This window comes from Alligator sinensis, unplaced genomic scaffold (assembly GCF_000455745.1).
Source record: "Alligator sinensis unplaced genomic scaffold, ASM45574v1 scaffold885_1, whole genome shotgun sequence".
Classification (NCBI taxonomy): Eukaryota; Metazoa; Chordata; order Crocodylia; family Alligatoridae; genus Alligator; species Alligator sinensis.
The window spans coordinates 1,039,585-1,051,261 of NW_005842056.1; the positions used below are offsets into that span (position 1 = coordinate 1,039,585).

Consider the following 11,677-nt stretch of genomic DNA (forward strand, 5'->3'; position numbering starts at 1 on the left):
CTCCCACGGTGGGGTCAGCATCCAAACAGGACATCCCTGTGCCTCAGCTCCCCGGGGGCCATTCCCTGAGCGACCACAGCACTCGGAGACAACATCAGGCTTCCCACAAATGCAGAGGAGGAGGAAGAAAGGACTCTTCCTAGCTTTTATGCAGTAGCCTAGTGGTTAGAGCACTGCCTTGACCATGAAGGTCTGAGGTTTAATGCCTTTTTAACTTGTGGGGGTTCAAACCCAATCCTCCCACTGCCAGAAGTGCCCCTAAACACTAAGCTGAGAAGCCAGGCTCCCTGGTACACCCTCACTTCAACCAAAGGGCCGGAGAGGCAAAGAGGAGCAGGTCCTGCTCACAGGTCCGTGCAGGTGCCCGTGCTCAGGAAACGATTCCAGGTTGTGGACCCCGTTCTGAGACGAGTGCTGGACCCAGGACTGCCCCTTTCCAGCTGAGAGCGAACAACACGCTCCTGGCTGTGAGTGGCACAGCATGAAAGGAGACAGGTGCCCTACAATGGCCTGTGACCTCAGGCTGCCCCTAGAGCGGTGGGTGATACGGCTTTGAATTCCAGTCTCCTTCCTGGGCACGTGCTTGAGCTACTAGGGATTTTTAATAGAAGGAAGGGCTGCTGCCACATTTTAGGAAGGCGGGGGGAGGGAAAGGGAAATGCAACCTGCCAATGCACTTTATCTAGGAACACGCTGCATGGCATGGATCCCTCCGGAGCTCGGGCAGCAGGATTCCTAGTTCCTAGGGCTGGCATGAGCCAGGGCACTGAGCTGCTCACCCTGGGGCAGCTTGGGGAACACCCAGAAGTAGAAACAGGCCAGTTGCAATGCCCTGGGCAGCACCCTGGCAACTATTTTTGTGCCACATCTCCGCATTAGTGCCTGAGGCTCCTACCTCCCCGGCTTAGTTACCCTACCGAGCAGAGCTGTAGGCACCAGCCAAACTTTTGAAGTCAACCAACTAATGAACAGGAGGGTTTGGGATCACACTTTGACTTGGGTGAATAGAGAAACCTAAATTCTGTATTGGACAGAGCCCCTGGTGCAGTGACTCTCAAACAGGGGAACAAGAGAGCCTCTGAAGGGTGGCACAGGGTGCCGCACAACGACCAATGTGCAAACGCCTACACCGGACTCACAAGAGAAACCCCGAGCTTCCCAAGAGCAGTCCAGAGTCTCCACAACAGTCTGACCCGCTGCAGGCTTTCCAAGTGGTTTGCAACAGAAGACTTGTGCTAGGATTTTTCTAGAGTCAGGAAATGAGCGGCAGCTAAGAGCCATCTGGGCTCATAGGAGAGCTATCTTTTATTAGACCAACAAGACTTTTGCAAAAAAAAATAAAATTCTTTAATTGCAAGCTTTCGGGAACAAACACCTGACAGCTAAGAGCCGGTCTTTTCCAAGAGATGCCTTGAGTCTAGAAAGGTTGAGAGCCGTTGCCCTAATGACACCTGCTGCTAGCTCCAGATCCCAGCTTTCCCTTGCACTAACTTTGGATCCCACAGCACTTTACAGAGAGCAAGAGCCCAATTTTACAGCAGAGAGAAGCAACCCGATTTCTCCACAAAAAATCACTCCGGAGCAGCCAGCACAGTTATTTCCTCCTCGCTGATTATACAACAGCCTCTGGCCATCATAGATGAATAGAGGAAATCCATGTGCTACTACCGGGAGCCAGGGTGTCAGCCTTAATCTGCCAGCTCCAGAAATAAGGGTCTCTGCCGTGTAAAATGAAAAGCAAATTAAACTCATGGAGAGGTCTGTTGTCTGAAAGGTGGACTGAGTCTAAAGCTGTACTTGCTCCTCTTATCTCAGGCACCTGGGAGGCCCGGCTGTTTCCTCTTGATAGAGGCTGGACTATAAAAGTGAATCATGGTGGACGGACAGAGAGGCAGGGCCATCCAAAAGAAACCTCTCCCCACCACCAAACCACAAGTCATGCACACCGCAGCCGGCGTTACTAGGGTTTGCACGAAGGGGGAAGAGCTTGATAGGGCAGTCATGCTGGGAGAGAGACCCAACCTTAAGCAACTGCTAGCTCTCACAGTAACAGTCTGTAGGAAACAGAGGGATGGCGGAAGAGATTTCCTTTTACTGCTTGATCTCTTGGGGCGGCTAGCAAATAATTGGAGATAAGCCTTATTAGAAACAAGCATGAAAAATTCTGGGAGCCAAACAATAATCAATCTGGCAGCGGTCTAGAAAATCACCCAGCTGCAGAATACACAGGGGAATATACCTGCTAGTAGCTACCACGCTGAATTACAACCTCGGTCCCCCGCAGACGGCCTGCAGACTAGTGCAAGAGCTTTACGGTGTTCTCTGAAGGATGCAGATTTAGGGGGAAAGGGAGAGCAGGTGTGTGAGATGGAGAGGGGGAGTGAGAGTGTTTTTAAAGGGACACCAGCATCTTTCTTTCCTACCCACTATTTTGTTCCTCTTGGTGCACTGGAAAAATACCTAACTGTAAAGAGGTGGAAAATAAAAGACATGTTTTAAGTTCTTGAGAGGCATGTGATGAGCAGAAGCACACACGGGGGGAAAGCAACCTAGTAAACTAGGTTTTTTGTTGCAATTTTTTCCATCTTTAATAGTTTAAAGTTTGTTCAGTAACAGTTAAGGACATTTTAAAAATATATTATTTTATTTCAACATTATTTAACTTTGAAGCTGTGTTGGGGGGGGGGCTTACAATATAAATACTGTATCCATTCCAGAGAGACGACACCTATTTTTATTGTGTTATAACTCCCATACAGTGCAATTATAACCAGACTAACATTTAACACGATTTGTTCAACCGCCCTGTTCTCAGCATCACCTTATTAAAAAAGACTGTTTTCTATAAAATCCAAACATAGTGTTTTGGTTTTTTTTAAATCCAAAAGCTGCTTTCAGTGTAATACTTTTCCATTGCCTTTTTTTTTCACAATTCATTCTTTGGGTCTTTTAAAAATCTTTAGATTAAAAAATATTCTCCCATTTAGCATTTCTTTTTTTCCTTTGAAGTGCTTGGCTCAGTGCTGTTCACGCTGAATACAAATTAATTCACTGGAGAGCTACAGAGTACCAGCAAAATAGTGTTCATGTATTTTTTTTTTTCATTATATTACAAACTGGAAGTCAGTTTAGTGTCAGATCTTTGTAGTGTAACTTTTTACTGTAGTAAATAGAAGAAAAGAACCATGCCTCAATTTAGGATTTAAAAGGGAGTAGTAACAGGCCTGACTGGAAACCCTTGACGTCAGTAGGTGTCTTTCTATTGATTTCAAGGGCTTTTGGAGCAGGCTAATCAGATGCACCTTTCCCAAAAATCAACCCCCTGGCTCCCACCACATTAGGGTGTATGTATTAAGTGAGGAAGCTAATTTTCTGCCCAGGATGGAAGCTCCACGCTTTTATTTCTGCTCCACAGTGCAGCCACCGTGGCATTAGCAGTCAGGCAGCTGAGGGAGTCAAGTGACTTAATGGCTCATTGTTCATCACTCCACAGGTGCTAATGATGGTCTCTCCATTTTGAATGGTCTTGATGTTCCACTAATCAAGCTGGCCTTTCAAAGTCCATTGCCTTCTCCTGGTCTCTCTCCTCCTGTTTCAGAGCCCTGGACACTCTTTAGCTCTTTTCCAAATTGAAGATCCACCAATGGCTCAATGCTTCAGCAGCAGCTAGGGTTTCAGCTTTAGTTAAGCAGGAAAGGGAGCAAGTCAGCTGGAGATCAGGTTCCGTCCCTGCATCATGCAGCCATTAATCTAAAAATGTCTTTCTTTCTTCATGCTGCCTTTCAAAAACAACATGCACATTATATTCTAGAATACACTGTATGTAAGAAGATACAGTATTCGTCCAGTTTATTTCGCCTAGATGGTGTTTGGCTGTGGAGCTTTTCAATATCAAGGCTGCAAGGGTCACATCAGATGAAACACAGCTCATTATCCTTGTCTCTTCTTAGATTTGAAATGCTATTAAAAATCCCATACCTCTCTTTAGAAATAGAGCTAAAAATCAAAGGAATTAAGGTTCATTACAACTAAAATTTGACTTGCCAAATAGTCACCAAAATATCACTGGAAAAAAAATCAGAACAGAAATGTCAGGCTATTTTCATCATTGGGACTGGAGCTTACAAACATAATACAAAGTATTCACAACAGCCTTAGGGGCTTTATAAAGGACTGCTTCATCCCAGGGAAGGCACTGATGAGTTCCCAGAGCAGAAGAAAGGGCACCTTGGGTTCATTTTGGAGCTACAGCAGCATCCATTAGCATTTGAAAGCTGGGCTCCTTGGCTGCATTTAATAATTGTCCTGAATCCTAATGTGCACAAACAGCGTGGCAGATGGGTGTGGGTCCCCGTTTCTGTTCAAGAGATGGATGTGGCGGTAGCCTGGAATGAGAAGATACAGAGGCACAGGTATTTAGCTCCAGCGGCTGAAGGGTTCACTGACTCCGCATGCTTCTCAGACAGTGAATGTAAAGATGGAAGCTAGTCCCTTGGTCTTTCTAGACAAGGCTATGACAGCACTCAAGAACGGTGGCCACCCCTTCCAACTTTCATTTCCTATTCCCCCATTTTCCCTCATCCCCCACCTAATACAACAATTAAGGCACTGTATTGTAGTGCACTACAATGGTATCCTACAGCCCACAACAAAGCTTTACTTTTCTGCAGCCCCTCCAGCCACAGAGTTCATTGAGAAACACTAAGGTGCTCGTGCCCCGTGGACCAGGGTGGATTGGAGAGATTCATTGAGAGGCACTGGGCTTGTCACGTGGCCAGCAGGAGAGCCAGGGATAGGGCTCCCAAATCCTAAGACCCTATGTTAATCATGGCTTCCCTATAGCCAACAAATAATTTAAGCTGATTTTAAAGTCTGCATTAGTCCCTTTGTCCAGCTCTACTTGTGCTGGGCATTGTCAGAGCTTCAATAAGACCAGAAAATTCAGGTCTGGCACCTTTAAACTATAGGAGCTCATCCATAACTACATCCATTCACATCCGGGTTTTATGCTGCAGCCAAAAAGATGGCCCGAGCCGTGTGCTGACTCAAACAGAAGAGATCTGACTTTACAGTGCCTGCTCATTTCCTGCGGTGCCCGGGTTTCCCTGAGCGGTTAAATGTGAAACTGCAGACAGGCCAATCAAAAGTTGGTCTGTTTTACCTCCGCTGTCTGAAGTTAAAGCTGTTTAACCTCAGACTAAATTCAAATCACATCCTGCTTCCGGCAGCTGCTGGGGCTACCCAGGTGTGCGGGAACCCACTGTATGCTTTGTCGCTGTGTATTACCAGGTCCTCTAAATGGTGACACCGTCCTTCAGTGGTCGGTGCAATGGGACCTACCGGACCCTGAAGCCCAGCGTGAGCAGTCTCTGAAAGCCAAGCGAACCTGGCCTAGGGAGATCAGCTTCAAACACAGATGTAAAAACAACAAAGGCAGCTACCAAGAGAGGAAACGGTCCCATGGTCACAGTGGAGAGCCTGGGACGCCCCAGGCTGCTCTTCTGTCCAAGGCACTGTAGTGTGCCAGGGCCCGGTAGCCTGGGCAGCCCCGACCAGGCTCTGCTTCCCACGCGGCTCCTTACCTTGCTGTAGGCTGGTGAAGGGCAGGGTATACTGCCCAATAAAGTCATTTTTGGTTGACACGTCAAAGTCTTCCACCATAAAACGGACCAGTGCGAGCGCAGGGACGTCAATGTTGAACTCGAACTCTTCATCCCACATGGGGTTAAACCCTGAACAAGGAAGGAGAAAAGGAGCAGAAAACAGAGGGAGACACACAGTTTAAGCCTTGCTTGGGTGTCTTTCAGACAGCTCCATTTTTGCCCCAGCAGTGCAGTTTGACCACAGGACCAGCCAGAGGAGCAGACCGGCTTTAACATCCAGGTGTGAAATCCTGGCCCTACTGAAGTCAATGGGAGTCTTTCTAATTGACTTAGGTGGAGCTCACATTTCACCCGATGAATCCATAAACTCACTGGAATCAGGCAAACCACAAAATCATTTGATAGAAACAAGCAAGTGGATCTTCTCTAGCATATCTAACCAGACCTGGGTTGCCAGTGTCCTCTCAGCCTCCAGGACATCTCTCTTGCCCGTGTGGCATTGCCCTTCTCTCTCTGGTACCCTGCAGAAGCCCCTTTGTAGTGGGCCGACGCCGTGGTGCGCAGCAAAGGGAGTATCTGCCCTGTGATACTCAGAGCAGAGGCCTCGGATTTGCACGTGAGAGTTAGCAGCGTTAACCCTGCTGTGTGTTCATGTCAAGGGGTCACTCATGACAACAAAGCTGCAGGATCCAGCACTGAACAACAATAGCCCAGATCAGCTCAAGGAACGCAACAGAGATCAGTCTTTCACCCAGACTTCCCCGCATGCCAGTTTTAGTTATTCACAACACAGCTGGTAGTTCACCAACTGGGTGCCTGTCTAGAAGAACCAGGACACTTCTCCGCCGCTGCAGCGGGCAGCTTCAGTGGGACCGAGGAACACAAAACTGGACGGCACTTTGCGAGCCACCGACAGGCCAACGTTAGTCCTGAGGCAGGGGAAGCAGAGAAGAAACTGTGCCTCCGTGGTGTGGCAGCCACTGGGGCGTCATCATTTATACACTACCCCTTGCTCACAGCCCAGCCCTTAAACACTCTAGGCCTCCGTTTCCCCGTCTCTAGAAAGGGGATGACAAAGCCCTTTGAGAGCTAGCCATGGGCTGTGTTAAGTTCCTTAAGGAGGCCTTCAAGCTCTGGAGCATTATGGAGAGGTCCGAGCCCTGTATCTGGACCCCAACTGCATTTGGGGTTGTTTAGACAAGGGCCGGGGCCAGCCAGATTGCTGCTAGTGCCAGGAAAGATGTGACTTGGTAAAATGCACAATCAAAGCTGAGTTTGTCACAAAGCAAGCAACAGCTTTAATGAGGAAGGACTTCCACTCAAGACTGTCTGAATGAGCTTAGTGCCGTCTTGATCACCCAGGTTTATTCTTGTGATGCCAAAGAGTCACTCCCGAGAGACCATCCTCGGCAGGGAGGGAGCCATGCAGGCGGAGCTGGTCTGAAGCCTCCTCTAAAAAGGCAGGCAGAGGACGCTAGCCTCCTGGGTGCGGTGTCCTCAGTAAAATGCACAGGAGGCGAGATTGCAGCAGGGCTGGGCTCAACCTTTCCGGAATGAGAGCCTCAGTTATATACCCCTGGTTTGCTGGCATGGATCTCTAGCATTCACCAAGGAAGGCTTTGTGGTTAGTCCAAGTTCAGTCTGTTCTCAAACGATGAAGACTGCCTGGACATTTAGACTTGTACAAACCCATGCCTTACTCACTTTGTTCCTGAACTAACATCAGCATCAGCAGCTCCAAGTGTTCTCAAGCCATGAGGCACAATCCACAAAAACCTCCATGAGATTAATTTAAAAATAGCCAGAAAATAATAAATATGGGGATACTTTCTATTTGCTGCCTCGTTTCTGGGTCTTTAAGATACAATTTCAGGCATAAAGATATGTTCTAGACATATTTACAGGCCTTTATAAAGGTTATAAAAAACTTTATCCCTCTGCAAAAATGAGGGATAAAAACTGCATACAAACGGTTTTAATGAAAGCAGAGATTTTCATGGAATCCCAGGATCCCAGGTGCTGGGGTCTTAAGAAAAAAATGAAATGATTGTAAGACTTGCAATAAACACTGTGAGCTGACATCAATGTAAAATATATCTAAATGAGTAGGAAGGATTTGTTTGGCTTTAGAAGGACATTTTAGAGAGATGCAGGCTCTCAATGGATGCTGGGAATCGATTGCGTGCCTCTGAAAATGTCTCCTTTTGGGTGTTAACCTGTTGACTCCTAGATGAGATCAGCTGGGAGTGCCTCTTTCCTCCAAGATATTCGGCACGCTATACCATGTACCTTCGTACCACATGGGTGTGTGCACCGCTGCATGATATGGTAGTTTGATTGTACATCGCAGTGAAAAGGTTGAACAAATATCCCCATAGCTTGTTTATGAAGACCAGTTTCCTTGATACCACAGGTCAGAACAGCCCTTTTAACTAACGCCTAAAAGCTCTAGAGCACTCAGCCCATTCACACCTTGTGGGAGGCCAAGAGAAAGTTGCCTACTGTACCAAGGCTGGTTTGACACCTTTAGCCCCAAAGCAATGCAGTTAGCTGTTGGGGGGACTTACAGGTGGCAAAAGCAAAGGCTGAATATTGTCCCCTATGGTCGCCATATGGTAATAATCTAATAGTCAGAAATGCTGAAGACCCTCAGCTCCCATTGAATATGTCCCCTGATCTAAGACTCACTCCTGTAAGATGCTAAGGATTTCTCTGGGGTGGTGAACTCTTACTGACTTTGAGGGAAGACACTCGGAGCCAGATATTTAGACAACACTGGGAAAAAATATGATGAAAGACTTGGAGCACAGAGAGAAGAACAAGTAAGCTCTTATGAGATAAATGGGAAAGGACTTTATGGTACATCAGCTGCTCTGTGTTTGCACACTCTTACCCCATGGGAAATAACTAACCTGTGGCAGCTTAGCCATCTTTCATTGAGGGACGACCTAGCATGGGCTGGCTTTCTTTGACCACAGGGTAGGAACGTGCGCACGCACTGGGCAGCGGTTGATCAGAAAATCCCTGTCCCCTTTTGCATCATGAGCCCATGCTCATAGCTGCTTAAAGCACGATCAGGTGAAACGGAGGAGCTGACTTCCAAAACTGCAACCCACAAGCCCTGCTGCTGTCTCAACCAGGTGGTGCCTACACTGATTAATTATATTTACTTATTTATTGGACGTATAGGCCACTCTTCCCAACAAAGGCTCAGGCTGGCTTACAATAAATGACCAGAATAACACAGAACAGGAGACTAAACAAGAGAACAAAACATCTAAAAAGGCAACTAGAGCTGTGACGCAAGACAGAAATCCCCAGCACAATATCTCAGGTTAGCTTTTTTTGTTAAACACCTGTCCAAATAGGAAGGTCACACAGCACTACCTAGAGATATCCATGTGGGCCTCGAGACAGAGGATGCTCCAGAGCTGGGGAGCGACTGCTGAGAACAACTTCCCATGTGTTTTTACCATGCGTGTTTGGCCAACTGATGGCATGAGCAGAAGGTTGCTCCGTGTTGCTTAATGTTGAACAAGGTCATGCCTAAAGTTGCCTTAGGACATGGGTACTCTGAGCATGAACCACCCATCTGTGTGCTCCAAACCCAGCAGTAAGCTGGCGAAGACACTCGGGAGCCTCCCTTTCAAGACCTTGGTCTTCAGAGCAATGGACAAAGGACACTGGGGACATCCCTGGAACATTTTCACAGGCACATTTCAAGGTTTGGAGCAAGTGGAGGGGACATACTTGAGGCTTTGCTGGACAGGGTACACTGCTGCTGAGATGCAGATGTGCCAGGAACTTCTGCACATGTCCAGAAGTGCCGCAGGCAGGACGACAACTGGCTGCTCTTAAGTCTTACATTGGATCTAGCCCCTAACTCCAACAACTCTGGACCTCCAGGTCTTGCAGGACAGAGCCTCTGATGAGTTTACCTCCTGCGGTCCACTTTCCAATTCAAATGCTCACTGCTACAGACCTGAGATTCACATCCTGTGCTTCAGCGTTCACTTGAAACTCGCTGTTTCTGTGAACATCCCTGCCAGTAAACTCACTGCAGACAACAGGAGCTCGGGAGCATTTGCCAGCCACAAAAATCACGTGGCTGTGCGACTGGAAAAGCATGGGGCAGAACTGGATTAGAAAACAGAAGAGGAGATGGGCACGAACGGCTGGAGCCCAGCTACATTCCCTGATTGAAGTCTCAAACAGGAAAGGAGGAAGAGGAACATGTTCATAGCCCTGGAGAAAATGTGCATGTGTTTTCATATGCTTGGCTTGGATCTCAAACAAAAAAAACACAGTCTTTGTGTGTGTTTGCTGGGAGGAGTGCCCTTTCCTACCCCTGTGAGGAACGTGGAGGGTGACCTGTCGGCTGCCCGCTGCCTGGCTGTCTTGTAGGAGACACACTGCTGCCTCTTCCCCACCCTGGGTATTCAGATGGCCGCCATCACCTTAGTATCTGAGTGTCTAATGAGCTATTTTGGCCCTGGGAAAGGAGAAAGGAGGCATTATCTCCATTTCATGCATGGGGAACTGCATGAGGAAAGGTTAAGTGGTTTGCCAAGGACACAGAGGATGTCTGGGAGGGGAGCACTTTAATTACAGATTAGATCAGATCAAAGTGCCTGGAGCAGCCCATGTATCAGCATCCCTCCACTTCCAAATGGCGGCTAGATGTGCCTTATCTAAAGCTCGCCGAGCACACTTTAGATAAAGCGTTCCCACCACCATTTTGAAGTGCGGGGATGCTGATACACAAGACACGGGAGGCTGTTGGAGGGTGGTAATCGCCACGCTCCAGCACACTCGATTAATCGAGTCTGCTCCAACGTGCTGTGATTACAGCGCATCAGAGCAGCCTCCTTGCTCACGTATAGGCACCCACATGCCCAGCCTACCCCATGCGGCCTTTCATCGCTCCTCCCGTATTTCTGTGGTGCATGTGGACTTAGCACTGAGCAAAGGTGCCACTTCAGTAGCTTCTCTTCTTCTTATCTACAACAGACAAAAAGTTTTCCCTGCATTGCCTCAACAGTGAGCTTAGGCCCTGAATTCACAGGGAACCTAGACAGCTTAGTTGAGGTCTTCAAAAGGTGGTCCACTTAGGTGAGATCTTCAAAAGAAGGTCACTCTTGGGACCGACCGTATTAGCTTTTCTGTACCTCTGTTATAACCTACAGAGGGTCAGCTCAGAAGGTCATACCAACTAAAGCCATCTCCATTGTCCCAGCTGGATGTGGAGGCATCAGCTCTGACTTCTCATGGGTCCTTTTCACATTTGACACAGAGCCCACAAGGGACCAACTGACAAGGGGGAAAGTGAGAAATCCAGCAGGGGCGCTCCATTTCCAAAGAGCTTTTGGAAACGTAAGTTTAAAGACCCCTTCAAAGACCTATTGAGACCTGAGCCAGATGGGCCCGAGTCCTACAATCATGGGAAAGTAGGGCTGGAAGTGTCCTCATGAGGTCACCTAGTCCAGCCTCCTGCTTAAATCAAGATTTTCCCTGACTAAACCATCCCAGCCAAGTGTCTTCTAACCTGCTCTCAGAAATGTGCAGGGATGCAGATTACCCAGCCTCCCTAGGTAGTCCGTTCCTTTGCTTGACCAACCTCAGAGTCAGAAAGGTCTCTCTAATCCCCAGCCGAAATCTCCTCTGCTGCAATCTGGGGTCGTTGCTTCTCCTCCTGTCCCCAGAGCCATAGAAAACTTTATAATCCACAGATCCTCTTTATAATCATCCTTCAAATATTCAAACCCACCACTGATCACCACTGAGTCAGGGATGTTAATTAGGATTTCCATCAGGGTGAAGGAGCTCAGGAACTGACTTGCTGTCCATGGTCAGTCTCACAGGGTTTGGGCACACCAGCGGTCTCTGATCCATGCCTCCTGGTCCACCCCATCAACCACTGTACCTACCAAGGGGTGCTAAGCTAAGCTGCACTTTGGCAGGGGTAGTCACAGCCTAGGTGTGAATTATAATGTCTTGGGACTGCTCCCCAAAACTGAATTACCCCTTACCGTTGTTTTCAATGACCCTGGTTTGTTTCTTGTCGCTGTCCTGCT

General features: G+C 47.9%; 1 protein-coding gene across 1 annotated transcript in view; it reads right to left on the reverse strand.

Annotated features, from left to right (window-relative positions):
• Positions 1-2,562: 2,562 nt before the first annotated feature.
• Positions 2,563-11,677, reverse strand: part of PLCD1 (phospholipase C delta 1) — a 60,946-nt gene continuing 51,831 nt past the window's right edge. The window contains 3 exon segments of the mRNA XM_006022949.3: positions 2,563-4,385; positions 5,583-5,732; positions 11,633-11,677. The exon segment at positions 11,633-11,677 is cut by the window's right edge and continues 12 nt beyond it. Of these exon segments, the coding sequence (XP_006023011.2) occupies positions 4,294-4,385; positions 5,583-5,732; positions 11,633-11,677 (287 nt within the window). The 3' untranslated portion in view covers positions 2,563-4,293.